Genomic DNA, 16521 nt, shown 5'->3' on the forward strand with positions numbered 1-16521 from the left:
CATGCTTTGATGAACCAAGACGTTAGCATATTTCTGATTTGTAGATACCTTGTACATTTTCAGTCTTTGAATGTCAATCTCCTTTAATGTATTCCTGCATCATATGTTCAACTGTTGCTCGATTTTATCTTCCTCTTTCCCCAGACACAATTCAGTGGATCCCGATAAAGGGGTGACGAGGTAGACAATTGGGCATTTCAGTGACAATTGCTTGCGGTGTGAGAGGGCTAAATGTTGCGCTGCGATTTTGCCAGTAGTCCTTCTCCGCAGATATTCACAGCCTCGCAGTAGCAAGGGTTTTGTCAGCGCGCTGGCATATTAGGCAGCCGGCGTTTATATTTTCGCAGTCAGATTGAGATGTTCATTCCTTCTGAGGAGTCAGCAGATACAGATCCTCTCGATCGAAAGAATAAAGCCATCGGCCTGGGCAGGGGTAACTATTCAACGTTGTAAGCTACAATTTCGACATCTTCTCTCCGCTGCTATGGAGTACCGCTGTGACAACTGTACCCTACTTAGTAGTCGATCCCGACAGTGGGCCCGGTGTAGCACTAGGAGTCTGCCTACAAGGCTGAAATAAGGCCCGGTCTCTAAAGTTCTGGCTCGTGCATCCAAAGCGTAGGTCCGACGTCTGCACTGCATTTTTAGTCCCTCCCAGCAGTCATTTCTGTACTACCAAGACGCCTCAAAAATTTGATACTGTGCATATTTAGCGCCCAAGACGATTGTTCACGAATCGTAGCGAGGATGTTCTCTGGGAACACGAGCCAGACCAACGGTTTCGAAAGCGAAGGCAACGCACTGCAGGGTTTGGGCTATCCCCGAAGTCGTGTCCGGCCAATAATTTACTCTAGTGATTGAACCGGTACGGGCCGTGTTTGCATGCACTGCAATTTTAGTCCCTTCTGGCGGCCAGCGAGCTCTGCATGCTTACCTAGTTTGCACTCGGTGATGAAGATACCAGTGGTTTATTGGTACCTATTTTTCTGCACCGCATTTTTAGTCCCTCCCAGCCGTGTGCTTCCATCAAAGTCGCTTCGTACATGTATTCATCTGCCTTGAAAGATGACCGCCCCGGACGTCTGCACTGATTCTAGGTCCTCCCCGTAGTCAAGGATTGTCAAATGCTAGACCTAATGTGAAGTTAGTACACTGCATTTTAAGTCTCTCCCAGCAGTCAGCCTCTCTTAACAAGTTTGCGGGATGTACTGATGATCACAGAAATTGCACTGCATTTTTAGTCCCCCTCAGCAGTCACTTTCCCCCCAGTCCCCGTGCGTATTTCTAGCAATCTTGTCCCAGAACTAGCCAGCCTCCCCTGCGGCAGCCTGGTTGCTGTTGGTGCACTGCAATGTTAGTGCCTCCCAGCAGTCACCCTTCACCTTTGTAGACCCCTGCGAGGTTGTGTGCATGGTTGGATGGATAACAGTGACACCTGCAGCTATAAATCCTACTAGTAGCTGCACTGCAATTTTAGTCCCTCCCAGCAGTCAGTCAGTCAGTCAGGCAAGCTTTCCAAACCCGCTTGCTCACTCGTCATTTGCCACTGCTCAGAATGCTAGCGCGTCCTAATCCGAAACTGCACTGCATTTTTAGTCCCTCCCGACAACTGTTATCTCCACAAATTTGCAACGCCCTGCATGAGGGATGGGAATGTCTTCCTTCCCCAGGAAACGCGATGCTCAACCCCTCTCAGCATGTAGTACCACATCGAAACCAGGAAGAGACATTTCTCCTTGTCCGGCGCGATGACAGTTAGACAGGACACCCATTCAAGGCAACACCTCGCCATCAACTTCGTCTCCCATCGACTCATGTCATCCTGGACGCCGGTATATATTGAGCTTTGGAGAAGGAAAGGAACTCAGCCAGCAAGGCTGAGAATATCTTTGGAAAGGAAATATCACGGTGAATCGTAAACGACCGATCAAAAACAACCCAATGAGGCACCCGCGGCGTTTTAGATATGTGCAGGACCATAGTTCCGTGGACAGTGGACTTGATCGGGGAACAATCTTGTGTCGGCGAAGTTCTTCCTGTCAGGCTGAAAATCAAAGGGCTTCAATAATGGTCAGTGCGCAAGCGGTCAGGTGAGTTATGTAGGAGGAAGGGGAGCAGGCAGTCAAGTGGGTCATGCAAAGGGAGAGCAGATGGATGTTCAACTCATAGATTCTGTACAGTGGGTCTCCAACTTGGACTGCTAACCAAACCTAGAGGACGATCATCTCCACAGCTCTCGAGATGGTCGACGTGAGAATCCAAAAGGTAATGCCATATGCTTCTTCTGCATTGCCGTCTTGCGAGAGCCGGCGTCATTTCAATATCTGCGTCGACGCCCCATGAACACACATCCATGTGAGATTCTCAGCCCTCCAAACTGGGCAATGTCAAGTCGCCTTGAAAAAATGCTATGACGTGGGAAAACAGAACTCCATCGCTCAAAACGCCTAGCAAATGACTTTGATCCTGCCGATGAATGCAATGCAATTGAAAACGCTTCACTTGGTCGGCGCAAAAGCACTGCGCTTTCGAATCGTTGGGCCATATTTGTACAGAACCCATGGGATGGGCAGCAAAGCGACAGTCACGAATCCGAGTAAGCTTGTGGCCCAACCGACGCCCATGGCTCGGTACCTGCAAGAGTGGTCAACATCTGTTTCTTTCTAGGGCCAAGCAATGAAAAGGGGGGAATTCAGGACATACATTTGAACAGTGAACAGCGGAAAGACCGCACCAAGCACATATCGTAAGAGACCGTTCGCAGCCGCGGCACTCGCGCCCGCCAAGGGGCCGTAAGTGTCGATGAGGTACAGCACACAAGCACAGAAGACAAGGAAATTGCCGATGCCGAAGGGAATCGTGCCGAGAATGGGCACGATCCAATGGATGTCCGAACGTGACGTCCATGCAAACCAGAAGAGACCAATGGGGAGGAGGCACGAGCCTATCATCGCCGCGTAGAGTCTCTCCTCCGGTAACAATGGAGTGAAGTCACCCTGAGCTTGTCTTTTCAAGGTCTTCTTACGATAGATCATCTGGTCAATGAGGATGGCGATCAAAGTGCCGAGAAGGACGCCGATCCCGATGGCGAGGAATACGAGGCCGCCCTCGCCGGCGTTGAAATGGTAGATTTGGATTTCGGGATATGGAGAGCGGAAGACGATGGGGAAGGCGGCGAAGAAGCCGAACAACACGCTAAAGTTGAAGGCGGTGTAGAGGGAGAAGAAGGCAACGATGGACTCGGTGAAGAGCATTCTCAACGGGCGAGCGATGGTCACCACGACAATGAACCGCATCTTGCTCATTCCAGGAGGTACAAGTGATGGTGGACCTTGAATGTTGAGTTTCTTCGCCCGCTTTTCGAGGATGATTCGCTTGTACGTCTCCTTGTGTGGGATGGTGACGGCGTAGGAGACGACTCCCCAGAAGAGGATCAGCCATTGCGTCCACCGCCAGTTCTCCTTCATGGCGACGTAGCCGCCCAGAGCCGGACCAAGAGCCGGGCCGAGGAATGGGGACATGAGAAAAATGGAGCTGGCGACTGCCCGGTGTATTGGGGCCCATAGATCGGAATTTGATCCCGCCCCAACTGCCAGCGTACCTGAACCGATTGTGCCTGCCAGGAATCGACATATCACCAGTCCAGCGAAGTTATTGGAGAATCCAGCTCCCATTGTGAACAGCAAAGAAGGGGGGAAGAAGAACATATATACCGCACGGCGTCCGAAGGTTTCTGATATCGGTGCGGAGATTGTAGGTCCAAATCCTAGTCCCAGCACATACACTGTCAGGGGCAACAACGCTACCGTCGTGCTAACACCGAAATGCTTGGAGACATCTGGGACGCCTGTGATGGGAGAAGCGTATCAGTGATCAACAAGGCTTTATCTGCATGGAGAAGTTACGGAAAGCCACTCACTAGGGGCATAAACGGATGATCCAAAAGTGATGACGAAGGCTTGCAGCCCAGGGACAATAGTATGATATATCTTCGAGCCCGTCGACCAGTTCAATGGATTGTCAGGGTCATCATTGCCAGTCCAGTCATATGCAGATGTGATGACACGGGTCAAAGGTGGACCTGGTTGTTTTGAGCCTTGTGTTCCTCGACTGGCGGTCTTCTCGATATCGAGTTGCGTCGTCTCTATGGGCGGAAGAGGTACGGAGTGCGCAGATGTGGAATCTGTTTCTACGGACATCTTTTCGGTGTCTGCATCAGACTCATAGGGTGTTGGCTGCATTGTCCCCAGTGAGAAACCGTGGAGAGTCGGGAATATTGATAGGTTTCGAAAGATGTAGTATTGATGCCGCAGACTCTGTTGTAACTTTGATAGCCGAACCGACCAACGGTCGTAATCCCGACAACGATACTAGAGATTCGGGTCGTTGAAGAAACCTAGGTAGTTAGACACCAGAGAGCCGAGCAGCAAGAGCCAAGCAAGAAAGCTTTATATTATAGCAGGAACATGACGAAACGGGAGCAACGGGCTTTTCGCCTTATCGAACGACAGTATTAGAAAGCCAAAACTTGCCGCTTCCCATCTCCTGAATGAATCAATGCTTCAAACTTGTGACAGACATGTGCCTGAACAGGTCCAAATGTAACACAGCACGTCTTTCGAATGGAAAGAAACAAATCAGTTGCCTCCACTCCGTTTCTTGGGTGAGTGAAGGACATTGAATTTCACCCCTACCACAGCACTGGAAATGGGGGAGCGTGGGTAGCGGCCGTATTCGTGGATTGTTTGATGTTTAGTGATCATTTAAATCTTGACGTGAAGGTTAAAAACGGTGCTGGAAGCCTCGGGCGACGGCAATTGGGTGGAGTCGCGGATCGAGCATCAAACCTAAACCGTAAATGCCATGGGGAAGGCTTGGGGTTTGGGTTGATCTGGTGGTGGATAGGAGCCGAGTTCCATCAGATCGACTCCCAAATCATACCTCGCGGCTGAATAAACAGACGTGTAAAACGGCATGAGCGGTGCTGGAAGAGGAAGCAAGTCAACTTCATGTTGAGGCTCCCAGGGGTCGAAGTCCAAGCTTGATTACTTGAATGTTGGGTTGCAGTAGCGAATGCGTCGGTGGCTTCCAGAGCTAAACCAAGAAACGATCTTGCTGCTTTTCGAGACCGGCAACCTACCGACCTACTAATCAATCATGACATGAACTCACCGAGTCACGTTGATGCATCTGTGGTGAATGCTTGGAGAAATGGATGTTCAGTAATCAATGGTATTGGTATCTTGCCCATCACAGCGTGGCATAGGTGCGGAGATGTGGAAGAGACGGCAAGCACCCTTGGCTTTGTTGTTCGTACATTGTAGCTTTTGGGCATGTACGACCGAAAATACGCCGCGGCGTTGTAGAGAGTCATTGTGGACAAGGTGCGACGAATCCCTGCACGTAGACTCCAGGACCTGGACTGTTTCATTGACCATCAGATAAATCGTGGTCCAGAATGGGAAGTTGCAGTCAAGAGGGATGAAAGAGAAAGTTGGATGTGTTATGTAAGTAGGTCGATGTAAAGAAGTAGAAGAAGGAATAGGGCTGTCACGCCTGACTTCAGCAGCAGCTCGGTCTTTGATATATGTACGCCTACGGTCGCCTCGTCTCCCTGGTGGTAAGATCTCACATGTTCCACTCTCAAAAGTCCCAAAATCGAGTCCCTGGGTCTAGGCCCATCAAATAAAGTCTCAGAAGCGCACTGAAATAATATGATTGACATTGTAATCAAGACATAATGTACCTAGGTAATTCCAGGGACCATCGGTTGGGGAGGGATACAATCAGAGGGAAAGGTCCTTCATTGGTTGATTATCGCAATTTGATCAACGAGGACTTCACCTGTGGAGCTTGACATGTCAGATCTCTACTCCATACTCTGGATTTGGTAGGCGGGCTCTTGAGTCCTGTTTACGTGAGATGGAGTGGCATGGAACCTTGGTGTACAATTGGAGGAACTTAGACTACCTATCTAGGTATATTTGTGCTGTTTAGAGCTGGGGAGTTGTCGATCTGCTCTGCATCAATGGGTCTATTCAATCTGCTAATCCAACTAGGGACCGAGTGAAGCACTACGCATGGTTATGCACACACGTGAATCCTCACAGCAGGAACGTTGTAGATTCTAGCAATACAAGCTGCTTAGCTCAGGTACCTAGGGAAGCTACCTATCGACTCCTGACCTTTACTGGGTAACAAAACTATGCAGTTGATATCGATACCCAAAGGCTTTTCCTTAGGGTCTGCCAGCTATTTTCCTAGCTCTCCAGGGACATCTCAATGTACCGCTGGCTCAGGACCACGTTGGATGCAATCGGCATATCGTCTGCTTTGTGGCGTGGAACCCAACACGAAACCCTCCCAACACCCTCCCTAACAATTGGAATCGAAGTGCAATCAATACTCGTACTCGTATCTCTGGTATCCCTAATCTTTCTTTCCTGATCATTTCATGGCATTTCCGTGCATTGGGTTTTTTTCCATTTCTTTCTCCCATCAGTCCATCCTGCCTGGTCGGTAACTTCATCTTTTCTGATTGCATGATTCCTCTGTCGCTTGGCCCCCAAACTTTATGTTAAAACTAAGTCACTGTCTTCTGCTTGCTCAAGGGATCTAGTCCGGCATCATATTCTTCACGTCTCATAATGCCTTCAACAGGACCCAGTAGTCGCTTGAATCCATCCCTGCCTAATTTAGCAACCTTGATGTTGGTCTTGGCCACCACGCTAGCTGCACGAGGCTTGTCGTCCAACAAGGCCAATTCACCAAAGAAGTCACCACGATGATACTCTTTGACAGACTTGTCCACTCCATGCTTGTATGCCGATGCTTCTCCTGCCTCGAGCAGATAGAATGCATCACCAGGCTCTCCTTCTGTGATGATGTTCTCGCCAGCAGAAAACTTGACTGTCTCCAATGCATCTGCAATCTTGGCGCGCTCGTAAGGCTTGAGAGTTGAGAGCAGTGGGACTTCTTCTAGGAAGCCTTCGTACATTTTTCGCTTCTGAGAGGCATTGTCCATCAGAATGCGGCGGAAGGTGATGCGATCCAACGCCCATAGAAGACCGCCTTTGCTTGAGCTAACAATGGTCGCAGCTCGAGGTGCGTTGTACATCAGGGCCAATTCACCAAAGCTGCCGCCTGGTCCAATGCTGGCTACTTTGTTGCCGAGACCGTCAGGGCCAGCTTCGACAGCTCCACTAGGATTGATGTAGACGTCGAAATCGCCCGACTCAATGACGTAGAAGAAATCGCCTTCATCGCCCTGAGTGATGACTTTGATGTTGGGTGCCGGGATGGATTTCTCCACCAAGGCGTCCAAGACCAAGGTGAAGGATTCTTCATCCAGACTGGAAAACAAGAAATTGCCGGCCACGGCATGCCTGAGACGTTCCAGCTGGTCGGGTGTCTTGTGGTGTTTTGGTGGCTTCCAATTGCCCGAGTCGGCATCTGGCTGCATGGACTCGGCAGAGACTGAGGTTCTACGACCGGCGGCATAGTTCGCAGGAGCTTGCTGTGCAGAGTTGTCGGTCTCATCACTGGCACTGGAGCCTAGCCAGTTGCCAAACAAACCTCCAGCGGCCGCACCACCTGCGGCCGCACCAAAGGGAGAGGCACCAAAAGGTGAAGAACGGTCGGCTCCACGAGGAGACTTGAAGGTGGCATTGGTGGGAGAACCGAAGCTATCGCGTTCTTCATCCTCCTCTTCTATGCTTTGTGGGTTTGTGCTCGCACCAAAGGGGTTGCGTTTGTCAAAAGGACCAGCAGTATCAGCCATCTTGCCGTTGGTCTGGTTGGTGGCTGATTTGGCGGGAGACTGAGCAGCGCGCTCGGCTTCGAGCTGACGGTTGAAATAATTCGCGCAGTGTTGAAGCGGGTCGTTGGTGTTTGCTTTGCTGAGGTCTTTGATCAAGTCGTCAATGATAGCTTGGTGAGTAGCAGGGAGGGACATTGGTATGCAGTGGTTTGAGGGTTGAGATGTGGGGGATGTTGGAATGGGGACTCGGAAGCGGCTTGTTTTGGATGCAGTGGGCTAGGCCGCTGGGCTGCGAGGGCAGTTGCAAAGGGCGCTGGCAGTGGCAGAAGGTGCAACAAGTAGGTGGGCAAGCCGCAACAGAAGCAGGTAAGCTAGAGGCGGATACCGATCCGTTTAGGAGTGGTCTGTGTGATGGGGATGTTTCTGGTTCGTGAATCGAGAACTCGCGAGATGCCTATCCCAGCATCTGGTTTGATGTGAGTGTACGGTGGAGACCAAAGAGGTTGAACCGGAGCAAGGAGCAAGGGCCTGGTGGGCAGGGTGGGGCAGAGATAAGTGGTCTTCAGTGGACAGGGAAGCGGTTTGACTCGTTGATGACGCTATGGAGGGGAAGACGAGAGATGTGAATGCGGGTGTGACTTTGATTGAAGGTTCGAGATGGGTGGTAGGTGTGAGCTGGGGAATCTTGACTAGGAAAATCCCGAGCCTGAGGCCGATGAGAGTTGACAACTTGAAGATGAATACTCGTAGTAGGAGAGAGAGGGGAAATGATGTGAATAATAGTCTTGTGGAAAGGGAAGAGAGTCCAAGGATGGTGGAGGGGATGCAAGCTCCAAGCTCCAAGCTTCGAGCTCCGAGCTCCAGGGTTCACGGGGTACCTGTGAGTTTCTGTTACGCAGGAGACAGTGAGTTGGGTGCCCAGGTGATGTGAGGATAGAGGAATATTTATGAGGAGCATAAAAGAAGTCAGAAACACTCCGGTCTACCTATTGGAAATTGCAATTCATGCTATGCTGTCTGCGTCGACTGAAGCTCATCATAGCATCCATCGCAAAGCTACTCACTTACTGTCTGTCATGTCCATGTCCAGGCTGTACCCCTCATAACAAGCCGGCTCCCATGGTCCAAACAACCAGTGATCAGGGGCGCGAGTTATGTCATATTCTCAACTTCTGGCGGTCAAGGCGAGCCCATGCAGCTGATGATTGGCCTGGCGACGCCACCAACAGATGACTCGAGGCTACGGGATGGGAAAACATGAGGAGGCGGGTCACCAGCTTTGGACCAGCGCTTCAAAGCTTCCAGCTCTGGGCTTTTCTCGAGCTCGAGTGGTTACAAGTTGGCCGATGTCATTGCTCAAGCTTCCACCCGTACGAGGTACGGATACTAGACCATTCTATCACTCACTGGGGTATTTGAACCAGCATGTGAAAAGAGGGGTGATACGGAGTAGTTGGTAGGACTTGCTGGAACTCGCGGGCTCCCCTGGCCGATCCTGATCAGCCCACCTCCTGCTTGCCGCCCTTCCAGAGCTTCGAGAACAATTCTGGAAGTCAAGGACCGATTAGCTGAGGTACGAGTACCAAACAGGCTGATTCGTACCATGCCAGCATACCCGTTCAGAATGCTACTCCCCTCCGTAAACCATCTTATTGTGCAACCACTTTCTTGAAACACGACTCATGCGATTATTATTACCCAAAAGGTCCTCTCCTAATCGAACATAAACTCAAGGGGGATATCTACAAGACACGAAAATTTCCATAATCATCGCATCTGCTGTCCAAAAACCAAAGCAATGCGCCCTGCCGTGCTTTCGCAATGCACCACTTCTACCTCCCCTGGCAAGGACAATACCACACCCGTGCCCTTGCCCTTGCCCAGGCACTCCCCATCCAATTCTCATCCCTCTTTATTGCAGGTGTCTGTGTTTCCCTGCTTCATTGTCCATGGCCCATTTAGTCAAAGATCTTCTTGAATAGTGCGCTGATTCGGTGCTTCTTCTTCTTTTCCTTCGTGGCCGATCCTGTCGCAGGGCTGGTCGTCGGTGTAGTCGTCGCGGCCTTTTTGGGTGTTGATGCTGACGCGGGTGTTGCCGCTGTCTCCTTTTTGGCCTCGGGAGCTGCAGCGGTTTCTGCTTTGGCTGCTTCCTTGGGTGTTTCGGTAGCGCTGGCAGCAACAACAGGTTCGCTGGCCTTGGTTTCCGCTGGGGCTGAGGCTGGGGTGGTGGTCTCGGCGGCTTTGGCTGCGTCATTTTGCTGCAGGTACTGTACCGCAGGCTCGTCAAGCAAAGTAGGATCTTCAGTTCCATCCGACAAGGCTGCTGCAGCCGATGGAGATACCCCAGGAGCAGATCCTGATGCATGTGGAGGAGCGTACTCGGTGCTATCGCCTTCCGTCTTCTCTACTGGTGCCGCCGCATGGGGCAATGATGCAGGAGTTTCGGTGGCCTCGGTACCGTCGGCAATGGCTGCCGCGGCGCTGGAGCTTGTGCCCAGAGTGGCCGCAGGAGCAGTTGGGGAACTTGAAGTGGCAGATGTTGCTGTGGGCGCCGTCTCAGAGGTCGCCGCCGCAATGGTGGGCGCAGGCTCACCGGCCTCATTCGTGCTAGGCACGTGCTTCAATAATTCTTGCTCAACTTCGGCCTTTTCCTTGACAGCTTCAGCCGACGTCGTCGCCTCAGCAGGCACATGGGCCGCCGCAATCGACTCCTTGACCACTTCTGGAACAGTCTCAGTGGTAGCTCGTGGATCGTCGCTGATGGCTTCCTTGGCTTTCTCAAGAGGTACACTTCCAGCCAGGCCGGCCGTGGTGGAATCTGGCGCAGCTGAGCTGATGGATGGACCATCAGCAACGGAAGCTTCCTTTCGTTCTTCCAAAGGCACCTGACCAGCTAGATCGGCCGTGGTCGAAGTCGGTGCAGCCGAGCTGATGTGTGGTCCTGCATCGAGAGTTTTGCCAGCATCTTCACCCATGGGAAGTGACGATTCAGGAATCAAGCTCTCCTCTTTCTTGCTTGAACCCAAGGCTGCTGCTCCTGCTCCTCCAAGGCCCACAGCCGCGAGCGCACCGGTAAGGAATGGTATGCCGGAGCCTGCCTTGTTGTAGTCTTCCTGAGAAGTGGTGACGCTGGAGTGAATACTTTGGGAAGTGATCTGGTCTTGTCCAGGCAGCTTCTCTCCTGCTGGAACATTGACAGGGTTGCCTGGCCCAGCGGTTGCCGGCAGAGGATTGACACTGAATGATTCGGGCTCTTGTCCAGCCTTTTCATAATCTTCTTTTGATGTTGTAACATTCGAGCCAATGGTGCTTGCAGTCACATCCGATGTGGGAGGAAGCTTCTCACCAGCGGGCACATTGATTGGGTTTGAGTCTCCGCTAGTTGCTGGGAGGGGACTGACGCCAAATGCTTGTGGTTCCTCCCCTGCCTTCTCATAGTCCTCCTGCGACGTCGTGACCTTGGACCCAATGGTGTTTGCTGTCACATCTGATGTCGGAGGGAGTTTCTCGCCAGCCGGTACATTGACAGGGTTGGAATCCCCACTGGTAGCTGGGAGAGGATTGACGCCAAAGGAATCTGGCTCGTTGAGGGGAGTCTCTGGAAACGCGCCTGGTGGGCTGCTTTGTTTTGTGAGAGTGGAGTCGCCTGCTGGAGACACTGAAAGAGAGAACCTGGTTAGTCGAGGTACTCCCTCGGAAACAATATAGCGTGCTTACCTTCTGATGCCTCTTTGCTTGATTCCAGGGGAACGGCACCGGCCAAGGCGGCGGTTGTGCTGGTGGGTGCGGCACTAGAGGTTGTTACAGCTTCGGGCACAACGGCTGCCTTGGACTTTATTTGGTCGGGATAGAGAACATTGTTGAGGTTACCATGACCATCGTCCTCTTGAGGTGCGGTGGTATCAATGGTCCAGATGTCGTCGACCACGAACTTGTATAGTATTTTCTTGTCTGCTTCAGACAGGTCGACCTCTTTCTCCCAGGTGTCGCCGACCTTGTTCAATTGCTCACTCTTGGACCAGTCATCGAAGGTACCGGTAACGTGGACATCATTGGCGTTCGGGTGCGGCCTGTCAGTTAACGGTTAGAAACAAGATTGCGAAACGCGCGGATTGAGTTGACGGCGGGCGTACAGCCATGAGCCACGAACAAGAAGGCACTCACCATTTGAACACGAAAGAACCCATGGCTGTCACTTGGGGTTGAAAGGTCTCAGAATTGACGAGGTAGGCAGAGTTCAGTAGGAATGAGCCGATGGCGTAATGCGCAGGCAGACGACAGCTCTCAAGAAAAGCTTGGGCACAGATTGAGCTTTTGGTGGGCAAGTCACAGCTGAACAATCAGTGCGGGACCGAGGAATCTAGTATAACACCAGGAAACTGAGTGAAGAATGCAAAAGATGTGAGAACGGTCGCAGCGCAAATTCGAGTTTGAAGATGGAGATTGTTGTGAGGGTGAATTGGCTTCGTCAGGTGGCAGGTAATGGATGCTTGGAGATGCAAGATGCAAGCAAAGTGGGTGTTCGAATGGTGGGTGGGAAGCCAGTGGGCAAGTTGGCAGAGAAGCTCCAGTGCTCAGTGGGCGGTTCGCGGTGGGCGGCCCTTGTCCAAGTCAGCACCTGCAATTCGATTTTGTGGTTCAAGTCTGGTGGCTGGAGCCCGCTAGTTGCGTGCTAGACCGATTCTCTTGCAGCTGAGGCAAGCCCCAAGATCACTGAGTGGAGGCTGTAACGCGTTCCTCTCGGGGCCTGATAGGTGTCGGCCACTGCTACCTCCGCCCACTAACTCTGAGTAGTCACTTGATGGTGAAAATAGTTCCACTTTCAGCCATGATACGGAGTACTGTGCTCAATTCGTCAAATCATCGTGGCTGATCTCCTAGGTGACGGGATCACATTTTTTAGGCTTTACAAATTTATTAATTGAAGGTTGTTCTCTCGGCATTCGACATTGACATCGAACACAAATGCAGACTTGGGTTTGCACGATCAGGATTATGAGGTAGACCACGAGATCAGGTGGGGAGTCCCTCCTGCCAAAGGCCCAGAGTAAGCGATTAAGCGATGATATCATAGCTCGAATCCTCCCCGAGTTCACCGCTGGCATTCGCCTGAACGACCGGGACATCCCAGTGACATTGCACCGAGGCGTTCAACAAGGCTCGGGCTTTCAATTTCAACGTCCATATCCGTACTCATCCTCGGTACTCCTTAGCTTTGAATCTTCGTCATTCTGTTCTGCTGAGTCTTTCAACATAGTCAGACGTAATAACGTATAATCTAACGATGCAACGGCTCTCATGAAGAACATCACGATTCTTCACTACCATCCCCGAGGGCCTCAGAATCGTCCCCATCAGAGTCCATCTCCTCTATGGGAAACGTCAGGATGGCTGCTATACCACCGAGCCCCTCAAGTCTTCTACCACTCTCATGATCACTGCTCAGTACTCTGACCTCTCCGCCTTCGACTTCCCGAATCTGGTCAACCAGACGAACCCATCTCCGTCTCGTGGCAATATCTTGACTGCGGAAGAGTGCATTGCTGATGAGAAGTACTCCGCCGCCTCTGCCTACTGCTCCTTTATCCACAGCTGTTTCGACTTCTTTCGGTCCATACCATGCTCTTCCATCGTCCTTCCGTAACAGGGCAAAGAAATCATCCATGAGGGAGGTTTCTCGAGCATATTTCGTGTCTTTCAACCTCACCAATACCTCTGGGCTTTTCAGTACCTCATTGAGGCTATGTAAATGACCAGAACTGCTGTGAATGAGGACGAAGGCTTTCCGCTTGACGAGATCTTGCAGTAGTTTGTTCCCTGACGTGACGGCAGTCTCGTTGATCTGTTTCAGAAATCCAGGTGCGGTGAAGCCTGGACTGGCAAGTAATATGGGGAAATTGGCGCTGCTGTCTTTCCCCTCTAGCAGACCCTCCAATTGTCTCATCAATGTGTCAAGAACTGTAGAAAAGAACTTGGCCAGACCCTTGTCGTGATCAGCAGATCTTCCTGCTCCTGCACGTTTGCGAGGGACGGAGACTTCCACTCTTTGTCGCAAGACAGTCTGGAACTGAGTGATGAAGCAGATGTTGGCCAACCCTTCTTGCATAACGACAGCCACAGCCTCGGTCCCTCTTGTGGGATCAACAGCCTCATCTAATTGAGCACGAGCGACACTGTCCCAACCTTCGCCTCCATGGTCGCCCTCAACTTCTTTCGTCAGGGTAAAGTTGCGCTGTAATTCAAGATCAAGGGTGTGGAATTGCCCAATTTTAGTGAAGCGATTCTCCCTCGCAATCTGCCCGGATACATGCAATTGACCGGCTTGTGGATCAAAGTCTAACGATTTGACTCGAATGGTGAGATTTGTATGTACTCTCTGTGACGACGTCGAGCCTGTGGACGAAGATTCATTTGTGACCCTACGGACCGCAGACGCCGTCAGAAGATCTGTCGGTCGAATCAGGTTGTAAGCATGCCACTATCAACCGTTTAGATACTTCCTCTTTTTGACGGGGATATGTCACTTACCATATCTTCTGGCTCCTCCGGACAAAGAGTGACATTGCCACTTCCGTCATTGTCGATGTGTCGTTTGACGAGACGCATGATGTATTATGATTGGAGATGCGAAAAATCAAGTGTTCGTTGTGGGTTAGGAATTCTAGATGCAGGAAATGCAAAGATGAATCTTGGTTTTGAGTCCTCCATTCAATTCGAGAATTACATTCATTTTCCAAGAGGACCTCATTGTCGGAGTTGGTCTTCTGTGAAGCCCCACTACGTCGCAAGTTCATCCGGCATTGTCCCGCACTGCATGTGGCGTATATATGGCGCAGGCAAGTGTGGCGCGCGTCGCGTCTGCAATATTTACTCCAATATTTACTATGACGTGCATTGCAGTGCATCCGAGTTCTTCAAGCCACAAATCCAGACCACAAGCCACCCATCGATTTGACGAAGCGACAACCCTTGCAAGACTAAAGCCTTCTTCTATGAACCGTCTCTTCCCACCTCCTCCATCATGCCACGGCCCGTCAAGCCTCCTATGACCCTGAAGGAGGCTAAACGGGCTCACAAGAAAGATGACACTGGCTTCCGGTACACTGCTTCACAGATGGCACGCGCTGATCGCCAGGACGCACAAGAAGAAAAACGCCGGAAAGCTTTGGACAAGGAGAGGACCAAAAAGGACAACAAACGCAAACGGGAAGAGAAAGCAGACAGAGACCGCGCTGTCAAGCAGAAGATGCTGGATGAAGGACGCATCACCATTGAAGACACTTGGGGTAAAGTGGCTGCCAGTCAACCACGATTGAATAAGTTCTTTGCCCAACCACGGACAAAGCATCCGCCACCTTCGCGTCTGTCTCGCAACACTGCCGTAAACTCTGGAGATGACGCGCCGGATGGCATTTGGGATGGATTGCAGTCTGAAACTGAGGACGACGCTGATAGTAGGGAGCGGGTGGAGATGACGGAAGAGATCGGTGCGCAACAAGACATTGGTGCACCAGATGCCCTTCCAGCCTTGGAGCCACCCTCACAAGCAGTCTCGATCACAAAGTCTCTCGATGCAAGACAGTCATTAAACCATCCCAGGCAGCGCCCTCGATTATCATCACCTCTCCAAGAGCAGCGTTCGTCACAAATAAATTCAAGGGCTGGACGTTTCCCCCACGCCTCGCCTACTTCAGCAAATTATCCAAAGGTTCTAGAACCACAGAAGAGCCTAACCACAGTAAATAAATCTACAACATTGCAAAATCATTTGCACACTTCTCTGCCGAGCATCAAGGTGACCAAATCCATCAACTCTACTCCAACGAAAAGAAATGACGGCACGAAACACCTACCACGTGCTGGAAGGCATTCATTGATTCCTGCAGCACCTCAATATCATAAAGGACTGGAAACGGTGGGTCATAAATCGGCCATTGCTGAGAATAACCGTCGTGTTGAGGAAGATTTCACTGATGGCATTGATGATAACGAATTCTTGCTGCTCTGTGATGGTCAAACCACTGCGCCCAATGAAAATGCTGTTTCCATCTCTCCATTCAAGGACACAAATACAGAAATTTTGCCATCTACGCCTTCCAATGGACATACAACTTCTACGATCGAGCTTTCACATCCAGGGTTTGCTGTCAAGGATAAACCGAAGCATACAACTCCCCTCAGCGATGACCTTACGACGGAACCTGTACCATCGGTATTGAACGAAAGCTTCAGTGCCGTATTCAACGAGATTGACGACTCTGAGATGATAGCCTTTGCTGAACAAGTCGAGGCCGAGATGGTAGCTTCTGGTCAAAGCTGTTCAACAACAATGAAACAAGTACCGAAACCTCCCCTAGCAGCATCTAGTAATCAACCATTTCAGGAAAAGACTTCAAAGGGATCTACCGCATCTAAAAACAAGAACTCACATACTTTTTTGAAAGACACCAAGGTCACTCCCATGAAACGTCCGCTGCCACAAAACGTTCAAGAGCCACGGCGTCAGACAAAAGTGGCAAATCCATCCACCAACAACCAGTCGGCTACCCCCATAGTCGCTACGAAACCAAATTCGACTGCTGCCTCGAAAGCAGAGCCATCAAAACCACTACAAGTCAAGACTAAAAGACGCCGCGCTATGCCTTGGGATGACATTGAGGGCCCAGGACCTTCGACACAAGCCGTCATACTGGAGCTTTTAGAAGAAGCTGAAGCAAAGATGAAGAGATAAATGTCGTCATCATGCCGTTTGTGACCTGATT

The 16521-nt window shown here is 51.0% G+C and overlaps 5 protein-coding genes across 5 annotated transcripts; 1 reads left to right on the forward strand and 4 right to left on the reverse strand.

Moving 5' to 3' along the window:
* Positions 1–2498: 2498 nt before the first annotated feature.
* On the reverse strand, positions 2499–4241 carry LTR84_011585 (uncharacterized protein; the record flags this gene model as incomplete). Its single annotated transcript, XM_064855114.1, has 3 exons — positions 2499–2634; positions 2704–3847; positions 3920–4241. The coding sequence occupies 3 exons, from the start codon at positions 4239–4241 to the stop codon at positions 2499–2501; spliced, it is 1602 nt and encodes a 533-aa protein (XP_064708703.1).
* Positions 4242–6583: 2342 nt separating this feature from the next.
* On the reverse strand, positions 6584–7954 carry LTR84_011586 (uncharacterized protein; the record flags this gene model as incomplete). The annotated part of the gene is made up of 1 exon (XM_064855115.1): positions 6584–7954. One exon carries the CDS (start codon positions 7952–7954, stop codon positions 6584–6586), a length of 1371 nt encoding a protein of 456 aa, XP_064708704.1.
* Positions 7955–9717: 1763 nt separating this feature from the next.
* LTR84_011587 (uncharacterized protein) lies at positions 9718–11946 on the reverse strand (the record flags this gene model as incomplete). The annotated part of the gene is made up of 3 exons (XM_064855116.1): positions 9718–11417; positions 11477–11829; positions 11924–11946. The coding sequence occupies 3 exons, from the start codon at positions 11944–11946 to the stop codon at positions 9718–9720; spliced, it is 2076 nt and encodes a 691-aa protein (XP_064708705.1).
* A 1121-nt stretch (positions 11947–13067) lies between these two features.
* Positions 13068–14365, reverse strand: LTR84_011588 (uncharacterized protein; the record flags this gene model as incomplete). Its single annotated transcript, XM_064855117.1, has 2 exons — positions 13068–14237; positions 14288–14365. The coding sequence occupies 2 exons, from the start codon at positions 14363–14365 to the stop codon at positions 13068–13070; spliced, it is 1248 nt and encodes a 415-aa protein (XP_064708706.1).
* A 415-nt stretch (positions 14366–14780) lies between these two features.
* LTR84_011589 (uncharacterized protein) lies at positions 14781–16490 on the forward strand (the record flags this gene model as incomplete). The annotated part of the gene is made up of 1 exon (XM_064855118.1): positions 14781–16490. The coding sequence occupies one exon, from the start codon at positions 14781–14783 to the stop codon at positions 16488–16490; it is 1710 nt and encodes a 569-aa protein (XP_064708707.1).
* Positions 16491–16521: the final 31 nt, after the last annotated feature.

This window comes from Exophiala bonariae, assembly GCF_035927105.1.
Source record: "Exophiala bonariae strain CCFEE 5792 chromosome Unknown scaffold_6, whole genome shotgun sequence".
In the NCBI taxonomy this organism is placed as follows: domain Eukaryota; kingdom Fungi; phylum Ascomycota; class Eurotiomycetes; order Chaetothyriales; family Herpotrichiellaceae; genus Exophiala; species Exophiala bonariae.